Source organism: Phascolarctos cinereus, unplaced genomic scaffold (assembly GCF_003287225.1).
Source record: "Phascolarctos cinereus isolate Bilbo 61053 unplaced genomic scaffold, phaCin_HiC Scaffold_4;HRSCAF=312, whole genome shotgun sequence".
Lineage (NCBI taxonomy): Eukaryota > Metazoa > Chordata > Mammalia > Diprotodontia > Phascolarctidae > Phascolarctos > Phascolarctos cinereus.
Window position 1 is genome coordinate 264,845,884 of NW_027555847.1, and position 25,530 is coordinate 264,871,413.

Consider the following 25,530-nt stretch of genomic DNA (forward strand, 5'->3'; position numbering starts at 1 on the left):
TTTTACATTTACATTACATTCACATTACAATTTTACTTTTCCATTGTTCTCTCTAGGCAGGTTCCAATGGCCATCAATAACCAACTCTCTTTCCACTATGTCTGAATGCCACATCTTTCATTTATTCCTACATGTATTATATTTATATTCTTATATTTCATTTATATTTACATTTGTCCTTGTTTCCCCTTTAGAACGGAAAGTCTTTGCAAATAGGGATTTTCACTTACTGCATTTATATCTATCTACGGCGCCTAGCAATGCCTGGCACATAGTAGGGACTTAATAAATGCTTATTGATTGATAAAGAGGGTCGCCTGAAGCCCTGAAAAATTAAGTAACTTGGGCGGCAGAAAACAAAATAAAAACAGTAATTTCAGGAGTGGAGGAAGGGCACCAGCAGCTGCTGGAGATTAAGGAAGGCCTTCCGCCGAGGAGCAAAGCGATTCCAGGAGGCAGAGGAGAGAAGAGTTAGCGCATTCGGGACACGGGGCCAGCCGGCGCCGCCGGGCATGGGTCCGGGTCGGGTGCTCCACGCCGGAGCCTCGTGGCTGTCCCGGGGAAGGGGCGGGCTCTGGATCCGGGGGGCTGGAAGGCGGGAGGCGTGGAGAGCCTCGCGGGCAGGGCCGGGGGCGTGGGCACGTCCCGGAAAAGTGCTGCGTCCCCGCCCCTCCGTCCCCGCCCCTGACAGCACCGCCCTTTTTAAGCCTTCCTCCGAGGCGCAAAGAGATGAGGTTAACTGCGCGACTCATGAAGGTGTTCATCACCCGGAGGATTCCCCCCGAGGGGCAGGCCCTGCTGGCCCAGGCCGGAATGTAAGAGGGGCGCCCCCGATCCCGACCCTCAGTCGCGCGCGACCCTCGAGTGCCCGGAGCCCATGCGCCCGGGAACATTCCTGGCAGCTGCTGGCGCGCGCCGGCCATGCGCCTGCAGACCCCGGGCCCCACCCGCGAGCCCCCTCGTGCCTCCCTCCCACGCCAGCCTTCTAGCCACCCTGGGCCCCATCCCACGCGTGTGCCTAAGGCTATGAACCCAGGACCCCGTCCCCTTCCCGAGCGCCGGAGCCCCACTCCACAAGCGTGCTTAATCCATGCACCCCGAGCGCTTGTCTGTCTCCTCGGGGCCCAGGGTGTCCTCACCTTGCCCGCCCCCCAGCCCTGCAGCTCCCGCCCCCACCCCCCGGCCTTCCCTGCTCCTCCCATGTCAGAGAGCTCAGTTGATCAACCCAAGGTCAAAGTCTCGGGACCCGAGTGTCAGCCTTGGTGCTGGTTTCTCTGCTTAAAGGGGCTGGACACCTGGAGGGGAAGGAGGGAAGGTGCAGGGGGCCCACGCTTCCCTGCTTGAGCAGTGGGATAAGAGCTGTCCAGGGTTTGGGGGAGAAGAGGAAGAAAGCTTAGGAAAACTAAGCAAGCCTGGGCACAGGAGGTGGAGGGAAAGGGAGGCGTCCTGCTGTGACACTGGAGCTGGCCACCCTGTTCCTGCTGCCACGCTTGTATTCGGAACCGTTTCTTCTTTACCCTCTGGGACCACTGTGGCTTTGCCTGGACAGCCTTTGAGTTACCACAGTGCCAACAACCAGTTTGGGTTTCTTTTGTCTTGTAGCTTCTGATGTTTTCAGCAAGCCTGAAGCTCCGAGCTTACACGCTCTGCTTGCTGTTAAGTGGCCCCCAGCAAGGCCTCGGAAGTATGGGAGATGTTAGGAAATACTACCTACGGCCATTCCAATCACAAGTCCACGGGACAGTCAAGAGACCTTAGAGATCTTGCTTGTGTGATCTTGGGCCTCAGTTTCCTCATCTGTAAAATGGAGGAGTTGAACTCCATACCCACTGGCTTCTCTCTCAACTCTAGATCATGGTTGTAAGATCCTATGATTTCTAATGTCTTCCTAAGACCTGCAAATCTAAGGGTCTGGTAGGTTATTTTGCTGTTTCTAGTGTGATAAGGCCACAAGACAGGGTAGCTCTAGGACTCAGGATTTCTGTTAAGTACCCTTTTAACCAGTTTACCCAGTCTAGGCTTATTATTTCTTGTTCTTTTGGTGCATTTTGAAAATCTTTTTAAAAAATTTTTTTAGTTGTAAATTTTTCTTCGTCTTGAAAAGGGCTGTGAAAGTAGAAGTGTGCATAGGTTTCTCTTCAACCAGGATAATTTTGTTGAGGTGCTTTACAAAACAGATATTTGTGGGCTTTCTGCTTGGTTTTGATGCCAACCCTATAACAGCACTTAGCTCCCAGGGTTGTTGTGAGGATCAGAAGAGCTACAGTTGGGGCTTTGCAAACCTTATGTTGTTTTCATTATTATCATAGCTCCTTCCTTGGAGCCATTGATCATCAGCTCCATCTCCTCCTCCTCCTCCTCTCTTTCCCCTCTACCCCCCATCCTGGATTAGGAGCCCAGGGTACATAAGTGACTGGCCCACCCTTTCTTTTCTGGTAAGTCATGCTGGGTAGTAAGCCTTTTTGATCTGTTTTATGTGGGTTTTCTTGCAGCTGAGATACCAGATTAACATTGTAAGTCATAGACTACGTCCTAATATTACCTTCTTAATGTTTGTTTTTGTTGAGTCATTTCAGTCGAGCTTGACTCTTCATGACAGCAATTGAGGTTTTTTTGGCAAAGATACTAGAATGGTTTGCCATTCTAGGCAAACAGGGTTAATTAAGTAATTTGTGCAGGGTAACACAGCTAGTAAGTGTCTGCGACTGGATTTGAATTCGGGTCCTCCTGACTCTAGGCCTGGCACTCTATCCACTGTGCCACCCGGCTGTCCAATGTCACCTTCACAAAAGGCAAAAAGTAAAATTGATTTTATTCTTTTGAGATTACCTTCCCCTCATGTCCTACTCTGCAGTCAATGACACAAGATAAAATTGGTTAATACTTTACTTATGGAGGTCAAAAAAAAAAAGCAAGGGAAGCAAGACAGTAAGTGGTCAGTCGAGCCGACTTGGTTTTTCGTGATCTTCCTTCTGAAAAGTTAAGACCTAGTTTGCACAGGTCTGCTCATCATACCTTGTTAAAATGTTCTAACAATAATTCTCATGTGAAGATAATACTTCACTACTCACCTCATAAGGTTGTGAAGAAACCTCAGTTTGTTACTGGCCCCAATACAGGCTGTACCTGGCTGCCAAAGGAAAAGAAAAGAATGTTACCAGTGAAGGTAATGAAGACAAAGAGCAGTGACAAGAAAAATGAATGAAACATTGAACTGAATAGACTTTAAATGTTTGTAGTAAATACATTTTAATATAATTTTATGTACATCAAATGAGATAATATCTGTAAAGTGCCAGGTACAGAATCTGGCATACAGTAATAAATGCTATTCCCTTCCTCCTTTCCACTCCTGTACGCCTAGCTCCTTACTCTTGGAAGCAGTGGCTAAGGGCTGGACTTGCAGTCATTAAAAATCTGGCTTCAAAGATTCAGACTTTGACACCAAAAAGGGAAAACTTCTCTGAGTTTCAGAAACCTTTAAGTCTAGTCTAGTAATTATATAAAAGGGTTAAGATTTGCTTTGGATGGCTAGGATATCACAGGTCCTTTGATATAATTTTGTATAATTATTTTTCAAGGAATATCTATTTTTTATTTTCAATGAGATCTCAGTTTAATGGCATGATATATTCAGACCAATAACAAGAGAAATAACCAGTAAAAAATTTTGGTGACTTTTGTAAGAGGCACATTGGAGGTACTAGACAACAACAACAACAAAAACTCATTTAAGGACAAAATAAAAGGTATTGAGGTTTTCTGATTTAATACCATGAAAATCCTTATAATAAAGGTGAATTTCTATCACTCCAAAGCAACAAATGCTGGTGAATTGCATTTGCCCCAACTAACATTACACAGCAAGAATGATGTCAAAGGACCAGGTTTAAAATAAAAAATATTAATTTACCTTTGTAAAGCACTCCACAGCTTTCAGAGTATGAACCATCTGTCCAGGCTGCAGACATTGCTTCAGATCATTCTCTCTGCATTCCACCATCTCCTTGCTCCATTCTCTGGTGCTCTCCCACCTAGGCCCTCCTGAGACCAGACCCCAGGGCACTTTGAACTCCCACCTCCAGGCTGTTCTCTTGAGCCTAGCTGGCAGCAGACTCCAGACCATCTACACCCTGTTCTCACTACTGCCCTAACCCTCTGCTTTCTACTCCTGGCTGTCAGAACTGTAATCAGATTAATGTTAGCATTGCTGCTCTGGAAAGGGAGTATCAATTGACTTCCCTATTATCTTAGACACCCACCATTCCTGTGATTTTGGAAATCCCTGGCTACCATTCTTCCATGGATATGTGGTCTTACTAGAATGTAAGTTCCTTGAGGGCAGGGACTTAGCAGACCCCTGGACTTATAATAAGCATCTAATATATGTTTTTCATCTGTTCATTCATTCATTATTTACTTATTTATTCATTGGTGAGGCAGTTGGGGTTAAGTGACTTGCTTAGGGTCACACAGCTAGTGAGTGTTGTGTGTCTGAGACTGGATTTGAACTCAGGTTCTCCTGACTCCAAGGCCCCTGCTCCATCCACTGTGCCACCTAACTACCCTTGTTCCTTCATTATTAAAAGGAGTCTGACTTGAGAGGGACATTAAGGTGGGGGTCCACGTTAGGTTTTTAGCAGCAGTTGGCATGCTTATGGAAATTTAAATCCTGTCCTGCCCAGAATGCTGGTAAGCCAGTGATAGAGAGCTCTATGACTCTTTCTAGGCTTGGGTGGCTCAATTACCATGGGCCTTTACATCCCTGGAAAGACCAAGGCATCATATTTGAGTGCCGCAGAAAGCCTCCTACGCTGTGCCAAGATATCCACGGGGATTTTTCCTCTTCAGCTGCCCCAGAATGAAAGTGAGAATCTTGGGGAACCTTAAACATCATCCAGCTGTGATGGAGTAGCTTGCTCAAGATCACATAATTTGTTAGGCCTAGAATCTGGACCAAGAGACTGCCCTTCTTCAGATTTTCCTTAGTTTTTCCAAAATGTTCCAGTCTCTGACCTTCAAAAGTCCAGATCCCTACAAACTAAAGAGGTAGTATTACAGAGTGGATAGAGCCCTTGACTTGGAGTGAGAAAAATCTGAGTTCAAATCTTGCCTTAGACACTAGATGAATAAACCTGGCCAAGTCACTTAATCTTTGTACCTCAGTTTCCTCATCTGTAAAACGAGGGGGATGAACTTGGTCTCTAAGATTCCCTCCTCATTTATATATAATATAAATTATATGTATGTAAGTTATACTATATACCATATATGAATTATATATAATAATCATAATTACTGTGACATCACCTTCACAGATTCCTTCTCCTTATTCAGCTGAAGTCCCCTCTTCTCCTGAGCCTCCCACAATTATCTCCCCCCCCATTCCCAGAAGCGTGATATAGGATTCTTTCCTCTATAATATATGTAGATAGGAGTTGAAAACAAGCAAGTTTTGGTCTTCCGGAAACTGGTAGCGGGCAAAAGACATGACTTTCTGCTCTGCCTCACCTCAGACATTGGAGATAAGTACCACTCAGTGACCAGGTATGTGTGGCATCCCTACATGGGTGCGAGGTCCTCCTGCCCAGACAAGTGACCTGACCCTAGAACTGCACCCTAGTCCTAATGCACCTTTAAGTGGCCTTCATTTAATAATGCAGAGGGTGTTATCCACTCAACTCTGAGAGGTCGGTGCTGTTATTTCTCCGTTTTACAGATGAGGAAAATAATGTATTTTTCACTCATTGAAAAATTGTTAAATAGATGTAATGTTCCATACCTGTGAATCCCCTCTCCATCCCTACCTCTACAAAGGGATTGGGGGAGTTGTCTTTTCATATCTCCTTGTCCTTTGTAATCTTGCAACATCTTTTTTTAATTATTGTTTTGTGGGGCTTATTCTTTCCATTGGTTTTGTTTGTGATGTATTGTTTTCTTGGCTCCGCTCTGCATCAGTTCATATAAATCTTCCCATGCATCTTCATCATAATTGGAACAACTGGCACCATGATGTTCCATTACGTTCATATACCATAAACATTTAATCACTCCCCAAGAGGCTTGGTTTTACTAGAATGGATCATAGCATAGTGGATAGACCATTGGACTCGGGAGTCAGGAAGATCAGTGTTCAAATCTTGCTTCAGACTCTACCTGTAGTGGCAATGGGCAAGTCACTAAATTTCTCTGGGCATTAGTTTCTTTACATGTGAAATAAGGGAGGGAAGGGGGTTAATTGCATAAAAATAATAATCAACAGTTTTATAGCATCTACTATGTGCCAGGCACTGTGTACGTTACAGATCTTCTTTCTTACAACAACTCTGGGAAGCAGGTGCTATTATTGTCCCCATTTTACAATCAATCAACATTTATTAAGCACCTACTATGTGCCAGTCATGTTGCTAATTAAGCACTTTACAAATCATCTCATTGACTCTTACAATAACCATTAGAGATAGGTGCTATTATTATTCCCATTTTCTACATGAGAAAACTGAGGCAAACAGAGGTTAAGTGACTTGCCCAGGGTCACACAGTTAGTAAAGTGTATGAGGTTGGATTTGAACTCAGATCTTCCTAACTCTAGGCTGGGTACTCTATCCACTGAGACACCTCAGACTACATCTAAGTCCTTCCTGGCACAGGTAGATGGTGCAGTAGATGGAGTACCTGGAGTCTGGATTTGAGCTCAGGTCTACCTAACACAGACTAGGTACTGTATCCACTGAGACACCTTAGATTACACCTAAGTCCTTTTGTGGTCCAGTGGATAGAGTACCGGATCTGGAGTCAAGAAGAGCTGAATTCAAATCCAGCCTCAGACACTTACTAGCTGTGTGACCCTGGGCAAATCTCTTAACCCCTATTTGCCTCAGTTCCTCATCTGTAAAATGGAACATACTAGATAAGAAAATAGCAAACCACTCCTCCTGTATCTTTGCCAAGAAAACCCCACGGATGTGGCTACATAGAGTCAGGCAATACCTGATCACCAGCAACAACAGCAACGCCCCTTCTTAAATCCAAGTCACTTAATGGCTCTGAGGTTCAGTTTCCTCATCTGTAAAATGGCAACACTAACAGCACCTCCGTCACAGAGCTACCGAGAATAGAGATAGAGCATGCTAGACGCTTTGCAAGCCTCATCAGTGTGAGCTGTTGTTATCAGTGACGGCCATGGCTGTGCTTGGGTGTTTTCTGAAGCCTGCACGGCCGTGGAGGATAGGCATTAACTGTGCTTTCTTCTTTCAGTTCTGAAGTAGAACAGTGGGAGTCAGATGAGCCCATACCGAGAGAGGACCTGCTGAAAGGAGTGGCTGGAGCGCATGGCATTCTTTGCCTTTTGTCTGACAGAATGGATAAACAACTCCTGGATGCCGCAGGTGTGTGATGGGGCCCCAGAGGAAGATTTCATACTGGAGCCTAAGGATCCTGGGCGTCTCTAGTGGAGTCTCTGTATATTTTGGGATTGGTGCCTGCTCCTAAGCCTTTATTTATTTTTTTTAAAATCAGTTCAATCCAACTTACTCTATGCCTACTTTCTGCTAGGTTGGCACTAGAGATAACCATCCCTTTCCTTAAGACCTGTACAGAAATATCCCCTCACTACAAGGGAGGGTCTGAGAACTGCAAAGAGGGTGGCCAGCTCATGATGGAAAATGCTATCCACATCCAAAGAAAGAACTATGGAGTTTGAATGCAGATCGAAGCACGCTGTTTGCTATTTTTTTTTCTTCTGTTGTGTTTTGTTTCCTTTTTCTGGTGGTTCCTCCTATTGGTTCTAATTCTTACTTACAACATCACTTATGTGAAAATATGCTTAATAGGAATGTATATGTATAGCCTATATCAGATTGCTCACTGTCTTGGGGAGGGAGGGACAGAAAAATTTAAAGCTCAAAAGCTTATGGAAGTGATTATTGATAAATCAGAATAAATTAATTTAAAAAAAAAGGTGGCCAGGCAGTGGGCTTCCATACCATGCACTTGGGGAGAAAGTGCTTTCAGTTGGTGGGATGGGACCTCAAGGAGGTGGCACCTGAATTGGACCCGCAAGGAGGAGAAGAAGGAAGGAACGAATGAGAGAAAGAATGGGAGAGGGAGGGAGTAACATCAACAGTAGAGATAAGGGGAGGAGGAAGAGTCCATGCCATGTGTAAGAATGCATGATCAAAAGCACAAAGATGGGTTTTTGCCGCAAGACAGAAAACAGTCTGATTTGACCTTGAGTCAGTAGGCATCTGCAACCTTTTTTTTTTTTAAAGGCACTCATTAATAAAGGGAACGTAAACTGCTACTTTGTAAACTAGAGCAAGTCACCTATAACATCTCCATACCTTACTTTGCTTTTCTATAAAATGAGGGAACTAGGTGAAATCGGAAATTCTTAACCTTTTTTGTGTCACGCAGCCCTTTGGCAGTCTGGAGAAGCCTATGGACCCCCTCTCAGAATGTTTTTAGGTGCATAAAATAAAATACACTTATTTTGAAATGAACATTAAAAAAAAACCCTCTTACTACAGAGTCTGAGTTAGGTTTGAGTTGTGACTCTGGCTGTGTAACAAAGAGCAGTCTGTGCCTTTGTTTCTTGATGGGTAAAATGAGGGTAATTTATGCCACCTAATTTGAAGAGTTGTTGTAAGGAAAGTCCTTTATAAATTATATAATCTTATAGCATTTACATTGAAATAAAGATGTAATTTTTCACAGACCCCCCCAATATGTGTGTCTATATATATATATGTAGATATATATGTGTATATACATGTGTGTGTTTATATATATATATATATATATATATATATATATATATATAAACACACACACACACACACATACATACATATATGGATATGGATGTATATAGACTTCAGATTAAGAAATCCTGGGCTAAATGACCCCTAACATCCTTTCTAGCTCTAAATCCTATAATCCTAAACCTGGTCTTGGTATGCACTGTGCCCTGCACAATGTAGGCCTTTAACAAATGTGGTAGCTGAATGCCAAGAGAAGGCCTTTGCACAGAAAAAACTGAATTGTGCCCAAAACAGCAAGAACAAAAGTCACATTTCCTGCAAGACCCGTTAGATTATATAACACCATCTTCTGTGGGAACTGTCAGAATTAATGCATAAGACATCTTAAATTCTATAAAGCAGAATGACTAATTTTTGGTTTCTTTCTACTTATCAGGATCCAATCTCAAAGTAGTCAGCACCCTCTCCGTGGGACTTGACCATCTTGCCCTAGATGAAATTAAAAAGCGGTAAATGCAGCCTTTTGTTTTTCGCTAAGGAGCATTAGGGACTGGAGGAGTTACTGGAGGGGAAAGAAGAGGATTCTTAATAATTCAGGCAAAAGGATTGACTTGGAAAGTGGAAGGATTTAGAAGAACTCTTGAAAAGAAAAGTAAAGGAATACTCTCTGTGGCGGTTATGGAAACTTTGCTTCTTGCATTCCTAGAGGGATCCGCGTGGGCTACACGCCAGACGTCCTGACAGATGCCACGGCAGAGCTCGCAGTGGCCTTACTGCTCAGCACCAGCCGCCGGCTGCCAGAAAGCATTCAAGAAGCAAAGAAGTGAGTATGAGTACTTTGGGAAGATTCAGAGCGGTCTATCATTTGTCTGGTTAATTCTACATTCTACACAGGCTGAGGCAGGGGTGGGGAACATGTGGCAGGATTTGAACTGAGGACTTCCTGACTCCATCTATCCACTGTGCCACCTAGCTGACCCTTAGGCATGATTAAGGGCTTCCATTTTTTACATATCCAATGCTTCAAAATGAATCTCTTCTACCTTGTTTCTAGGGATTTTCTGTCTGAAAATATTAAAGCCCTTGGTTTAATTTAGGTTGTCTTGGTTTTGGAAAATAAGTTTGGTGAGATAGAAAGCACTGGCCTTGAATCAGCAGACTTGGTTTTTGAGTCCCAGGTCATTACCTTTGTGACCTCGGGTAAGTCACCACACTTCTCCAAACCTCAGTCTCCTTATCCAAAAAATGGGGACATAATACTTTCAGTATCTACCTCATAAGGAGCAAGTGCTTTGTAAACCTTTAAGTATTATTTAAACAAAAGCTACTATTACTTTTTCACCCTTCATTTATGGCCATCTTCCTTATCCCTTCCCACACTGCCACTTAGGAGAATGTCATTGCGATTTACCAGAAGCAAGAACTGCCTCTCCCTTCAATTCATCTTGATAAATGTTTATTAAGCTCTTTTTTTTTATTTGTGGTGAGGCAGTTAGGGTTAAGTGACTTGCCCAGGGTCACACAGCTAGTAAGTGTCAAGTGTGTGAGGTCACATTTAAACTCAGGTCCTCCTGACTCCAAAGCCAGAGCTCTATCTACTGTACCACCTAGCTGCCCCCATTTATTAAGCTCTTGCTGTGTGCAAAGCATTGTTCAAAAATGGGGTGATTATGTTACATTTGTATTTTGGGGTGTCAGCTCCCCAACAAATTTGTAGGATTTTTCAGGTTAGGAACCACCCTGGAACCAAAGTTTCAGAAACCCTGTAACACTTTAGATGTTGCTTTACTCCCTGGGAGTGTTCAATAAATTAAGATGTGCCTGGAGTCAGAAATTTTTTATTGATTTGGTCAGTTGCCCATCTCCTACTTCTGTCTCCTACAAAATCAGTATCTTGCCCTAACAGGAAGTGGCCTAACTGTACCTCAGTGGTTTTTAAAGTACAGTCCATGGGCCTCTAGGTGTCCCTGAGTCCCTTTTAAAGGGTCCATGAGGTCAAAACTATTTTTGTAATTATACTAAGATGTTACTTGCCTCTGAAAATACTCCTGCCTTTTCTAATTGCATATATTTGAGTTTATTTTTTTGTTGGGTTTTTTTTTGGTGAGGCATTTGGGGTTAAGTGACTTGCCCAGGGTCACACAGCAAGTGAATATCATGTGTCTGAGGCCACATTTGAACTCAGATCTTCCTGACTCCAGGGCCAGTACTCTATCCACTGCGCCACCTAGCTGCCACTTTAATTTTTTTTTTTTTTGTGAGGCACTTGGGGTTAAGTGAGTTGCCCAGAGTCACACAACTAGTGAGTGTTATGTATCTGAGGCTGAATTTGAACTCAGGTCCTCCTGACTCCAGGGCCAGTACTCTATCCACTGCGCCACCTAGCTGCCCCTAACTACATACATGAGGGGGAGACCAAATTTTCTTCATATGTCAACTAGAATACAATAGATGGACTACAGAAACAGATATGAGAATCCAATTGTCTTCTTTTAAGCCAGACTTCTTGAAAAAAGAGATTTGCAAAAATGTGACATAATTCCACTTTCCTTACCAAATTTTCAGAAAATATGGTTATTTTTCATGTTTTGCATGACTTCATATTTATAAAATGGGCATCCTATTTCTTGCCTTCTCAATGGATGGGGGAGGAATAGAGGGAGGGAAAGAATTTGAAACAGGAAATAAAAATAAATTTTTTAAGAATGTAGTTATTTTTAAATAAAATGTTATTTATATTACATGTAATGGGGTTTTGTGTTAAGTTGCTTCAGTTGCGTCCAACTCTTCATGACCCCATTTGGGGTTTTCTTGGCAAAAACACTAAAGTGGTTTGCCATTTCCTGCTCCAGTTCATTTTATAGATGAGGAACTGAGGCAAACAGGGTTAAGTTTCTTGCTCAGGGTCACACAGCTAGGAAGTGTCTCAGGCCAGATTTGAACTCAGGAAGATGAGCCTTCCTGACCCCAGGCCTAACACTATCCACTGAGCCACCCGGCTTTCCATAATAGGTTTATATTGGTAAATATTTTAAAATTTTCTAAGTTCTAGTGTCTGAAATGGTAAATATCAATAGATATAACCAACATAAACAAAACCTTTTTGGGACCCTCAATAATTTTTCAGAATGAAGGTTCGTCCTGAAACCAAAAAGTTTCATGACCACTGATACAGAACAATTACTGATCGCCTAAATGCAAAGTCTCTTTGAGAGGTTGTGGGTATCTCCATCACTACTTATTACATTTTCTCTTTAGAGCCTAGAACTAGGAAGACTCATCTTCCTGAGTTCAAATCTGGCCTCAAGCAGTAACTAGCTGTGTGACCCTGAACAAGTCACTTAACACTGTTTGTGTCAGTTTCCTCATCTGTAAAATGAGCTGAGAAGGAGATGGCAAACCACTCCAGTGTCTTTGCCAAGAAAACCCCAAATGAAAACTGGAAAAGACTATGGCAGAAACTAGGCATAGACCAACACCTTAGACCAAAATAAAGTCAAAATGGGTACACAATTTGGATATAAAGGCTGACACTATAAGCAAATTGGGAGAGCAAGGAATAGTTTACTTGTCAGATTTATGGAGAACAGAAGAATTTATGACCAAACAAGAGATAGAGACCATTATGAAATCCAAAATGGATAATTTTGATTACATTAAATTGAAAAGTTTTTGCACAAACAAAGCCAATGTAACCAAGATTAGGAGGGAAGCAGAAAACTGGGAAAGAATTTTTACAACTAGTGTGTCTGATAAGGGCCTCATTTCTAATATAAAGAGAACTAAGTCAAATTTATAAGAATACAAGTCATTCCCCAATTGACAAATGGTCAAAGGATATGAAGAAGCAGTTTTCAGATGAAGAAATTAAAGCTATCCACAGTCAGATGAAAAAATGCTCTAAAATCACTTGATTAGAGAAATGCAAATGAAAACAACTCTGAGGTACTACATCACACCTATCAGATTGGCCAACATGACAAAACAGGAAAATGATAAATGTTGAAGATGTGGGAAAATTGGAAGACTAATGCATTGTTGGTGGAGTTGTGAAATGATCTGACCATTTTGGAGAACAGTTTGGAACTATGCCCAAAGGGCTATAAAAATGTGCATACCCTTTGACCCAGCAATAGCACTTCTAGGGCTGTATCCCAAAGAGATCATAAAAATGGGAAAAGGACCCACGTGTACAAAAATATAGCAACTCTTTCTGTGGTGGCAAAGAGTTGGAAATTGAGGGGATGCCATCAGTTGGGGAATGGCTGAACAAGTTGTGGTACATGAATGTAATGGAATATTATTGTGCTATAAGAAATGATGAGTAGGCAGACTTCAGAAAAATCTGGAAAGACTTGTATGGACTGATGCTGAGTGAAGTGAGCAGAGCCAAGAGAACATTGTACACAGTAACAGCCACATTGTGCGATGACTAATATTGATAGACTTAACCCTTCCCAGCAATATAAGGATCTAAGACATTTCCAAAGGTCTCATGATGGAAAATGCTATCCACAACCAAAGAAAGAACTATGGCGTTTGAATACAGATTAAAGTGTACTATTTGCTCTTTTTTTTCCCCTTCTGTTTTGGTTTCCTCTTTCTGGTGGTTCCTCCTATTGGTTCTAATTCTTCCTTACAACATCACTAATGTGAACATATGTTTAATAGGAATGTATATGTAGAGCCTATATCAGATTGCATGCCATCTTGGTGAGGGAGGGGGAGAAAATTTAAAACCCCAAAACTTATGGAAGTGATTGTTGAAAACTAAAAATAAATTAATAAAAAAAAGTTTGAAATTTAAAAAAAGAAAAAGAAAACCTCAAATGGGGTCGTGAAGAATTGGACATGACTGAAAAAAATGACCAAACAACACACTTGAGTTATAATATTGAACTCCTGCCACAATATTTCAGTCTTTTCTTTTTATTCCAGTGGTGGCTGGACTTCATGGAAGCCTCTCTGGATGTGTGGCTACCAGCTCTTGAACAGCACAGTTGGAATTATCGGCCTGGGAAGAATAGGTAACATCTCTTTTCTGCATTTTATAACATTGGTTGGAATTTAAGACATACACAGTAGCTACTGTCTGTCTGAAACAGTGCTGAGTGATCCTTTTGTTGTTATTCAGTTGTTTTAGTCGTGTCCGACTCTTCGTGACGCCATTTGGGGTTTTCTTGGCAAAGATACTAGAAACAGATTCCTTCCCCAGCTCATTTTACAGATGAGGAAACTGAGGCAAAGAAGGTGAAGTGACTTGCCCAGGGTCACACAGCTAGTAAGTGTCTGAGACCAGACTTGAATTCAGGAAGATGAGTCTTCCTGACTCCAGGCACAGTGCTCTATCCACTGAGTCACCTAGCTGCCCCTAGGGGGGAATGAGTAAATAGGTAGAAATCAGTAAAGTAAACCTTTATGGGGTGGTGACAATATAGAATGTAGAACAGGAGCAGCCCATTTCACCCAGGCAACTAAAATGTAATCCTTTGCATTATCTTGTTTCTGATTTTAAAAAATTAAACAGACAAACAAAAAACCCTAAGGGCTTAAAAAAATTACAATGTAAAGCATCCAAAGAAGTATTTAGTCCTAGTGAAGAAAAGCAAAGGATTCTATCCTGGCCTGGAGCTTCAATTCACCAAGGAAAGCTCATGTCTCCCCCTTTGATATGGTGAAAACAAAGGAACACAAGCCTTGGGTCCAGACGGTGGCTCCCATATTTACAAACTCTGTGATCAGCTTTTCTGTTTTTTGCCTGTGAAATGGGGAAAACAAACAGCACTGGATTTTTATGACCTGGATTTGAATCCCAGATCTGAGGTTTACTACCTATGTGACTTCTGGGGAATCGCTTTCTCCCCTGGTGCCAGTTCTGCAGGCATAGGAGCACGCATTTACTCATCTGTAAAGGGAGGCAGCTGTACTAGACTTTTCAAGTCTGGAGGGAGGGGAGTTAAGGGCACAGCATCCCCTGGAAAATCTGGGTAAAAAAAATCCCTTCATACCAGAGAAGAAGTCTGAATTATTATTATGGTATTAAAAGATAAAATATGTTGACGCTATATAATATTATACATATATTTTATGCATTTCTGAGTTTCTAAATTTTTTCTGTGTCATTTGCTGATCATGTTGTCTGTGGCTTCTGCAAAACTCCCCCAAATTCCCTTTTAATTTCTTATGTCAACCCATGACATACCAAAACCGCGATGGGGAAAGTCATGTTGTGGAAGGGATAACTGTACTCCTATTGCACCTGTTTGGACATACTTCTTTCCAAATGTTTTTCTCTCTCTCAAGTACAGCTGATTCTATTATCCAAAGGGATTTAGAGCTTGTTTTGGTGGGAAAAACAAATGACCAACACTAACCAGGAGACAGCATTTCTTGGGCTCAGCAATCAGCCCACATCTTTTCTCTAATTAATGAAGAGCTAAATGATGATGAGTCTACCTAATGTTCCCTCTTCTCCCAGGGTCAAGGGAGCAAACACACTGACTCCTCCCTGGCATCCCCAGGGTGGGTGGGGTGAATGGGACAGAATCACATGAATGCTGTTTTCTCATTTTCAGGCCAAGGTATTGCCCGTCGCCTAAAACCATTTGGCGTCCAGAAATTTTTATATACTGGACGTCAGCCCAGACCCAAGGAGGCAGCCGAGTTCCAAGCAGAGTTTGGTAAGTGAGGCATTCATTTAAAAGGCAGTTCAGCATATGCTCAGGTTGTTTCTGATTTCTGTCATGATAAATCCTGCAAATGACAACTACTCAGGTCAGCTTTTGTTCACTATTTACTCCAGGAGCCTTTTTTTTGGGGGGGGGATTTTTTTTTTATGAGGGCAATTGGGGTTAAGTGACTTGCCCAGAGTCACACAGCTAATGAGTGTTATGTGTCTGAGGTTGGATTTGAACTAAGGTCCTTCTGACTCCAGGGCCGTACTCTATCCATTGCCCCACCTAGCTGCCCTTAGGAGGTTTTTTTTTTTAGTTCATTAATTTATTTTTAGTTTTCATCATTCATTCCCATAAGGTTTTGAGTTTTAAATTTTCTCCTCCCTCCCCAAGACTGCATGCAATCTGATATAGGCTCTACATATACATTCCTATTAAACATATTTTCACATTAATCATGTTGTAAAGAAGACTTAGAACCAATAGGAGGAACCACAAGAAAGAAGAAGCAAAACAAAAGGGAAAAAAAAAGAGCAAATCATGTGCTTTGATCTGCATTCCAGCTCCATAGTTCTTTCTCTGGATGTGGATAGCATTTTCCATCATGAGATTTTTGGAGATGTCGTAGATCCTTGCATTTCTGAAAAGAGATAAGTCTATCAACGTTAGTCATCGCACAATGTGGCTATTACTGTGTACAAGTTCTCCTAGATGCCTTTTTAAAAAAACATAATAGGGCACCTACATGGTTCGGTGGATAGAGCTTCGGCCGTGGAATCAGGAGGACCTGAGTTCAAATCCAGCCTCAGACACTTGACACTTACTAGCTATGTGACCCTGGGCAAGTCACTTAACCCCAATTGCTTCACGAAAACAAAACCAAAAAAACAAACAAACCCCATGATACAATAGAGAGAAATATGGCTATAGTGTATAGAAAGGTGGCCTTGAGGCTGGGAAGCCTGGGTTCATGTCCTGATTCTGACACATCCAGGTCTTAAATAATTCTCTACAACAGAAACAGTTGCCAATCTTCATTGAAAGGGGATACTTGCTCGCCAGTTAGTTACCAGTACCAGTGTGATCACCAGTCTGGACTTGGAAAAAACCATTTACTATAAAAAGACTTTGGTTTAGTGGTGGTTCTAGCAGTGTGACATGGGGCGTAGTTTGAGCCTTTGCTGGGATACTGTTTGTAGGGTTGTCGTGAGGAAAGCACTTTATAAATCATATAATTGTGACCTGTGATTGGGTGTGAGGAATCTGAGTGGTGTCCAAGGCGTGATAAACTTTTATGTACTGATTTCTTTGTCCTTGACCTCCATTTTCTCATCACCCTAGACTTTTCCAACTACAAGTGACAGAATCATCTAGTTTAATGCTCTCATTTCACAGATACAAAGATCGGATCAGCCCTCTCCATCCTGTTTACTTCATCTATAAAATGAGGGGGCTAGGCTAGCCAGTTTCTGAGGTACCTTCTTCCTCTAAGATTCAGTGAACTAATATTTTTTTTTAATTATTTTTAGGCAGTTGGGGTTAAGTGACTTGCCCAGGGTCACACAGCTAGTAAGTGTGTCAAGTGTTTGGTCTGAGGTCGTATTTGAACTCAGGTCCTCCTGACTTCAAGGGCCAGTGCTCTATCCACTGTGTCAGTGAACTAATATTAACGATTTTTAAAATAATTACAAAGTACAAATGGAAAAATCCAGACAGGTGAAGTGACCTTGGTTAAAGTCTCGGAGTTCGTTAACAACAAAGACAGTCAAGAAATACTCATTAAGCACCTACTATGTGCCAGGCATTATGCAGTAGCTCCCAGTAGGGTACCGTGTCAAACCGGGTGAAAAAGCAGTGTGATGAAATGGAAATAACCCCAGATTTGGGGTGGGAAGACCTGGCTAGACTTCCAGCCCTGCTGTTTACTGTTCATGGGACCGTGATTAAATTGCACGGTGCCTCCTTTCTCCATTTCTGGAGAGGCTGGGCAGTCGAGTGGCACAGCAGATAGAGCACCAGCACCGGTCAGGAGGACCTCAGTTCAAATCCAGCCACAGACACGTACTAGCTGTGTGACCCTGAGCAAGTCCCTTCACCCTTCCGCCTCAGTTTCTCATCTGTAAAATGAGCTGGAGAAGGGAATGGCGAACCACCGCAGCATCTCTGCCAGGAATACCTCAGAACGGGTTGTGAAACTACAACCTGACGCAGCTGCGTGTGGCCTGTAACCGGTTCTAGCTCTAATCTGGATGATCCTGATTGATGAGTAACAAATGAAAGCAGGCCCTTTGCAGCGTGTTGCCCTTAGGATGTCGTTCCTCACTTGGGAGTTGACTGTTCTTTGAAGTAAAATGTGAGAAGAAAGGCAGAACTCTCCTCCGCCCCATCTCTGAAAGCTCGGGGTGCCCTCCCCCCTCTTGCTGATATTTTTAAAATTCTATTTGTCAGACAGCTTGGGCGTGCCTTTTTTTTTCTTTTTAAACTTATTTTTGTCCTTCCGAAGAGATTTTAGGTTAGATGGCTGTGAGGTTTGGCATCTTCACAAGGGCATTTTTTCCCCTGCCTTGACTATAGGGGATATTTCAGTCTGTGTCTCAGCCCTTAGTGGAGAAAGATGGTGCCAGACATATCAGTTCTGAGATAGAGTCTGTGAAGAATTCCCTCCTTAGGGGCCTTCTGAGGCCTGGGGAGGGGGGGGAATGTTGATGAATTCAGTTCAACAACCCTCTAGGTATAAAGCAATGTATTAGGTGCTGGGGTTGTAAAAGTAAAAAAAAAAAAATAACAGTTCCTGCCCTCAAGGAGCTTACATTCTACTGAGGGGATACAACATGTCCACAAGTAAGTAAATACAAAGTATGGACAAAATTATACCAGTAATTTCAAGTGGGAGAGGGAGCTAATTCAATAACTGAGATCGAGAAAGACCTAGAGTAGGAGGTAGCCCCTGAACTGTGCTTTGAAGGAAGCCAGAAATCTAGTATCATCATCATAATAAATTGTAACAATATATTAAAATAATATACTATTCTGTTGACTATAACTAATTGCACTTTTTGTAATTTATAAATTATTTACAAATGTTTAATTATTATGATATTATTTTGGGAGTGGGGAAAGGCAATTGGGAGTAAGTGACTTACCCAGGATCACACAGCTAGTGTCTAGTGTCTGAGACTGGATTTGAACTCAGGTTCTCCCGACTCCAGGGTCGGTGCTCTATTCTCTGTGCCACTAGCTGCCTCATGATATGTTATTAGTATAGCAAAGATTTATAATTGCATTTACTATATGCCAAGCCCTATGCTTAAACACTTTTAAATTATTATCTTATTTGATCCTCATAACAACCCTAGGAGGTAAGTGCTATTATTATTCCTATTTTATGAATGAGGAAACTGAGACACAGGTTAAGTGACTTGCCCAGGTTCACACAGCTGATTAGTGTCTGAGACCAGATTTGTACCCAGGTCTTCCTGACTCCAGGCCGGTACTAAAATCTTTGGATAATTTTAATCAAAAAAAATTATCTTGGACTGAACTTTCCCAAAAGCATTTCAATTCTAAGTCATTCTATGCCCATGAAACCCAGGCCAGGGGTGGGGAAACTTCAGTTTTGAGGCTACATGTGGTCTTCTAGGTCCTCAGGTGCAGCCTTTTGACTGAGTCCAAGTTGTACAGAACAAATCCTTTTATTAAGGGGGGATTTGGTCTGTGAAGTTTGAGGACCTAGAGGGCCACATGTGGCCTCGAGGCCGCAGGTTCCCCACCCTTGGTCTAGGCTCTTCAATGTGAAATGATATTATGATTAAATCAGTAGACGTTAGAGCAAGACAGAACCTTAGATATTTGATCCAACTCCCTGTCATTCATTTTTACACAGATGGAAACTGAGGCCCAGAGGGCATGAGTGATTTGCCTAAGGTCACACAGGGATAGCAAGTAGTAAAATTTGAACCCAGATCTTTTGTCTTTAAATACTCTAGTGCTTTTTCTACTATGTCACATGTTTAAGAAGTATATCTTTTAGTTATTTCACATACTTTGGCTGTCTCAGCCTCTACACACAAAAGCATCTTGAAATTCCTATTGTTTCATGCCTCAAATTTTTTTGTTTCCCCAACACATCCTTTACTTTTCAGTCTCCATGTCTAAATATCTTCCCTCTACATTTTGGCAAAATAAATTTCAGTTTCCTCTTCACAAGTTTTTATAGGTTGTATGAAAAGAAAACATTTTGACTAACATTTTGTAACAATGTTGCAAGTATAAATGGATTTCTCACAGAATTGTAAACATTTTCACACTTGTCAGTCTTTTAAGGAAAGTGCTTCTCTGATAATTATCTGCCATCCTAATGTCTTTATAAAATGTGGGATTTATTCTCCCAACCTACATGCACACTACCAGGTTGGTTTCCCACTGCATAGCTGGCTAAATATTTCCTCCTCTCCCCCCCCCCCAAGGCACTAAGTCATGTCAAAATTCTGACTTGCCTGTTGACCTGCTTTTAGTCTGATTTTTTTTTAAGGCACTCAGGATTAGGTAACTTGGCCAGGGTCACACAGCTACTAAGTGTCTGAGGTCAAATTTGAACTCAGGTCCTTCTGACTCCAGGGCTGGTGTTCTATCCACTGCGCCACCTAGCTCTCCCTAGTCTGATTCTTTTAGTGGATTTTCCCACACCCCCTCCCCCAATGTCCTGGAAACTGTACTAATTTTAATTTGCAAGGCTAATGTAATCATTTCTAAAAAGGGAAAACTAGGCCCTTCTAAGATGACTTTTGATAGGAGAGATAAGTGCATCAAAGCCTTGGTTCCTGTTCTTTTGGGAGCGATTTTCATTCTTTTCCTTGTTCTGTTCCTATGCCACTGATCTCTCCCTCCCCCCATTCTTTCCTTAAGTTCCTCTTGAGCAGCTAGCAACCCATTCAGACTTCGTTGTGGTAGCTTGTGCTTTAACCCCTGAAACCCAGGAGCTCTGCAACAAGAACTTCTTCCAGAAAATGAAGAAAACGGCTGTGTTTGTCAACATAAGCAGGTAAGTAAGGCTTACGATCTAGTGGTTTAAAAAAAAAAGATACCACTATGCTTTTCTGATTTTTGATTTCACATTTTCAGTGCTACTGAAACCTGTTTGAACATGTGTTTCTTTCTTTGAACCAAGACAAAGAGAAAATCAGAAATAAAACGAAGGCCATGATCTCGGTTTGATTCTGGAAAAAAAAAATTAAATCTCAACTGGAATATATCATATTCCCTGGGAGAAGGAAGCCTTAATTGTAGGCTTTAAACATTTGCATAATCTAGCTAGTCTCAGCAGAAGCGAACAAGACATACCTCTGAAGAAAGCTTTGCTGATTATTTTGTAGCACAGAAAATAGGGTGGGTTTGAATCCCTCCTGAAACACTTAGTAGCTGTGTGACCTTGGGCAAGTCCCTAACCTCTTAGCCTTGAGATTTATCATCTATAAAATATAGATGGTAACAGCCCTTAATTTGCAGGTTTTCTGTGAGAATCAATAGAAACAATATATGCAAAATGCTTTTGCAAACCTTACAGTGGTAAACGAACATTAGCTATTATTCTTATTTGTAGGAGTGATGGTGACAATTTCTGGCATTGCTTACGGAAAGATTAAGATGATTTTTCCACCAGGGGGAGTCTTGCTGTGTTGTAGAAGGTCTTCTGCTACTTCTTATTAAATGGCCAATCATTTAACAACCAAAATCCCTCCTCTTATGCTTCCAAAAATCCTAGAGAGGTCAGGGGATCTACCAAGTCAGGTGCACAAGAGATGCTCCAAATCTCTTAACTGCAGAGTTTCTGACTCTGAAACTTTTTTTATTGTTCAGTTATTTTCAGTCCTGTCCAATTCTTCGTGACTCTATTTGGGGTTTTCTTGGCAAAGATACTGGAGTGGTTTGCCACTTCCTTCTCCAGCTCATTTTACAGATGAGGAAACTGAGGCAAACAGGGTGAAGTGACTTGCCCAGGCTCACACAGCTAGTATGAGTCTGAGACTGGATTTGAACTCAGGTCTTCTGACTCCAGGGCTTCTGCACCACTGCAAGTAGCTCACAAAGCTAGACAATTTAGTGTTACACTTAGCATGGACTCCTCGTGGGGAATTGGGGGGTTTTTTGTTTTGTTTTTGGGAGTGGAGCTTGTGGGGTTTGCTGTTGTTGTTGTTGTTGTTGTTTTTAACAAAATCCAAAAGAGGCTGTTGTATTCTTTATTGGATAATATACCAAAGTACTGTTCTAATTCCTACGGCTCCCAGGGGAGATGTGGTGAACCAGGAAGACCTTTACCAGGCCTTGGCTAATGACCAGATTGCAGCAGCTGGGCTAGATGTCACAAGCCCTGAGCCCCTGCCCACAAACCATCCTCTCTTTTCACTGAAGAACTGTGGTAAGACACTGGTTTTTAAAATGTGAGCTGACTCTGTACTCCTCAAAGTAGAGAGGTGGGGAAGGGACTACAGGGACAGAATGAGATATATCATATCAAATAAAGTCATGTTGTTGGCTAGTTTTGCTTAAAGGCATATGGGAAAGTAATTGGTGCTTAAAAAAAGATAATTTTTTTAAATGTAAGGTTATTTTTACCTTTAATTTAAAACCACTAGAGAAGTCCAAATTTCTAGACTATTAAGCTGTTTCTTTAAACAAAAACTTATTCCTCAGAACAGTACCTAAAAGTAAGCATAATTTTAGTTTCTGGAAACCTAAAGGCCATTGTGGAATCACTGAGTGGGTTATTTACCCTACTTTGGGAAAGGAATAACCCTTTGTCTCTTGAAGCGACAAGCAACATACCTGGGGTTCTCTAAAGAGTATAGAGAGACATCTATCCGAGATAAAGATCTTTAATCAGTGGAAGCCAAAGCAATATTCATCAAGCTAGAAACAAGTTTTTGCATTATATGAAAACTGCCTGCAGTAGTATCTCCAAGAGGAGAGATAACATATCATTTTCTTTAAAACTTCACCAGTCTTATAAATAACTGTATGTCCACTGGTGAGAAGAGATTTTTCAGCTTATATTTTTAGAAAGGTAATTTAACTGATGGTGCTTTACTTGGAAAATATGGTGCCTTGTGCTCTGAAGTTTTTTTATGCTTTTGAAGTAACTTCCTGAGTAAGATCAATAACAGACATTAGTAGTGAAAATGGTGTTCTGGTCCATTCGTCCACGAATAATCAGGAATTATCTGTGAATCTTATCAAGGTTGGGCCATGACCCTGGTTCCATCTTCTCTTAGCCAGTCCTGATAATGGTTACTTTAACATACAGAAAGACTGCTTAAATGTTCATCTACTGACAATGTATCCTACCATTAACTCTGCAGGTAAAACATTAAAGACAAACAATTTTAAATAAGTCATGCAGGTCGTGTTTTACCTTTTTTTTTTTAAACTATAATCAATAGATTATGTTGTATTTAACTCGTGGAGTTGTCAGCTGTTGTTTGTCCTTTGTTTTCGAAGAGAACCACGACATCAGGAAGATGATGCCATGACATGCAAGTGAATTGGATTAAAGTGAGGGAGGGCTGTGCAAAGTCATCAGCCTCACTTTCTTCTCCGGAGCCATCTGGGTCCAAAAATATAGATCAGGCCACCTGGAGATGGCCCCCAGTTGTCAGCTAAACTGTTGGTGAAAGTATTGTCCTTAATTCCATAAAGACCTTGCCCCAGTTGACTGATGCTCACTAGATCAGTGCCAGTGACTGTAGGTTTAAATATACTGCAATAAGTATATATAAAAGCATTTTGAAAATTTAAAGTGCTATACAAATATAACATTCTTTTTCATTTAGGGTCATTGCCTTAAATAGTAGATGTTTATTACCAAGTACCGTATTCACACGTATGCTTTCTTGCTATAGGCATCATTATATTTGGCACTGCCTTTGAATCAGTCCTTAAAATGAGAAGTAGTATATTCCAAGAGTATAATTTTCCATAAGCATTCTAATTACATTGGACTTTTTGACATCCCTTTGGTAAGGAGCCATCAACTTGTGTTGAGAATTTAAGCCTAGAATTTGAGCCTAATGGCTCAAAGATTATTTAGTCCATTTCTCCAAACTGCATTTCTGTTACCATGATAGTAGTTGGTGAAATGATGTGAGGCCAAAAAGAAAAATTATCAATAGATAATATATAGTTGTAATGGTCCTCATTTTACTAGCCAGAAAATCTATTCAGTTGAATTCTAGGTAAATATTAAGTTGTTACACTTTTTCTGCCATTTCCTGATCACCCTCTCTTTCCTTTACAGTGATTCTACCACATATTGGAAGTGCTACTTATGGAACCCGAAACACTATGTCAGTAATTGCAGTCAATAACATGTTGGCTGGCCTAAAGGGGGAGCCAATGCCAAGTGAATTCAAACTGTGAAGACGAAACAAGAAGAATCTCACAATTGAGGAAGAATTAATAAGATAATTATTATATTTTCACTTCTGCTAAACAGAAGTGTGTTACTTTCACTGGAATGTGTATGCTGTCATAAATAAAACAAACAGTGGGGAACCATCTCATACATGAAAAGTGCCTAAGAATAACATTTACTTTGTGATTATCTATAATTTAGGAAACAAAGGTGTCAATGGCTATGCAACTTTTGTTGATGAATGTTATCTAGTCTAAATTAAATTTAAAAGATAACCATTGAGTTACTTAATATGTCTCTATCTAACTAAATATGAATATTTGCTTACCTCTTATGACAGAATCCCATGGTTAAAAGAGTCCATCTTGTTAAATACCTGAAAAAGAAATCCCACTTCAACACACCCAATATGTAGTCATCCAGTTTTACCTTGAAAATCTCCACTTATGTGTGCGTGCCCTTTATCAGGGTTGTGATCATAGCATTGTTCCCTATCGTCCAAGACAACTGCTTCGACTTTTAGAGAGCACTGAGTTTTTCCTCACATCAAGGTCAAATTTGTGTCTTTGAAATTTCCACCTATTGCTCCTAGCTAAATATCCTCTGAAGCAAAGCAGAACCAATTTCATTCATCTTCTGAGTGATGCCCTTTCACATAATTGGGGGAACTGCCATGTCCTCCCCCCCAAATCCCTCCTTTAGGCTAAATAACCCTACTTTCTTCAGTCTTCACATCCAATGAACTTCAGAGCTTTCACAATCTTGGTTACCTTTTTTTCTGGACACATACATTAGAGACCACAGTAACTTCACATCTCTGAGTTTTAGTATGAATTTATGTCAGTCACTAAGCTTTTGTAGTCATTGATTTATTTTTATGGCAGCTTCCACATCCTCATTTATAAAGGTAAAGCAGTACAGATTTAACTTCTTTATCCATAGATTTCTGAAAATATCTGACCAAAGTAGACCCACCACCCTAACATAAAAATAGACCTTTATGTACTGCATGAACTAGTGGCCTGCATGAATGGTTTCTAATTCTTTATCTCTCATCGTTTGCCATATGGCTTCCCACACCAAGACATTTTACCAAAATTAATCATAATGCAAAGAGCAAAGATTCTGAGTCAGAAGTCTGGATCTGACTCCTAATTCTGCTAGTAAACCCCTACACCTTGGACAAAAAGCCAAATCACCCCTCTGGTCCTCAAGTTTCTTCTCTATAAAATGGGAGATTGGAGATCATCTCTCAGGCTCCTTCCAGCTCTTACCAATTGTCATCTTGAAGGTACTAATGTCCTTAGTCATTCAAAAGATTTTTTTCTCAATATTCACCTTAACCTCAATACAGTATTTGACACTTAAAAAAAAACACCCCTTACCTTAAATTCTTTATTCTCTTGGCAGCCATGCCATCTTGGTTTTCTTTCATCTCTAATTCTTTTTTCATACCTGTTGAAATAGCCCCCTAATTACCCAAATCTCATCTATCAGATGGTACAGCAAAACCTGCATTTGGGCTAGGTTAGGAATCCTAGACAAAGGCTATACAACCACAGAGGTTATTTAATCTCATTATGCTTAAGGTTCATTAATTGCAAAAATGAAGAAACTACTAGATGATCACTAAGGTTCCTTACAGCTGTCTCAGGAAATCATTCCATCCCATCTCCTCCATGAAGTT

General features: G+C 41.2%; 1 protein-coding gene across 1 annotated transcript; it reads left to right on the top strand.

Moving 5' to 3' along the window:
• Nucleotides 1-697: 697 nt before the first annotated feature.
• Nucleotides 698-24,118, top strand: GRHPR (glyoxylate and hydroxypyruvate reductase). Its single transcript, XM_021004592.2, has 9 exons — nt 698-815; nt 7,258-7,388; nt 9,199-9,271; nt 9,469-9,585; nt 13,701-13,789; nt 15,338-15,442; nt 20,342-20,477; nt 21,721-21,851; nt 23,727-24,118. The coding sequence occupies exons 1-9, from the start codon at nt 730-732 to the stop codon at nt 23,846-23,848; spliced, it is 990 nt and encodes a 329-aa protein (XP_020860251.1). The 5' UTR covers nt 698-729; the 3' UTR covers nt 23,849-24,118.
• Nucleotides 24,119-25,530: the final 1,412 nt, after the last annotated feature.

Bases quoted from the DNA above. Each gene is read 5' to 3' on its own strand.
- GRHPR (XM_021004592.2), top strand. From the start codon at position 730: ATGAGGTTAACTGCGCGACTCATGAAGGTGTTCATCACCCGGAGGATT. The intron at 9,586-13,700 runs GTGAGTATGAGT...TTTTTATTCCAG, and splicing joins AGCATTCAAGAAGCAAAGAA to TGGTGGCTGGACTTCATGGA. The intron at 15,443-20,341 runs GTAAGTGAGGCA...TCTTTCCTTAAG, and splicing joins CGAGTTCCAAGCAGAGTTTG to TTCCTCTTGAGCAGCTAGCA.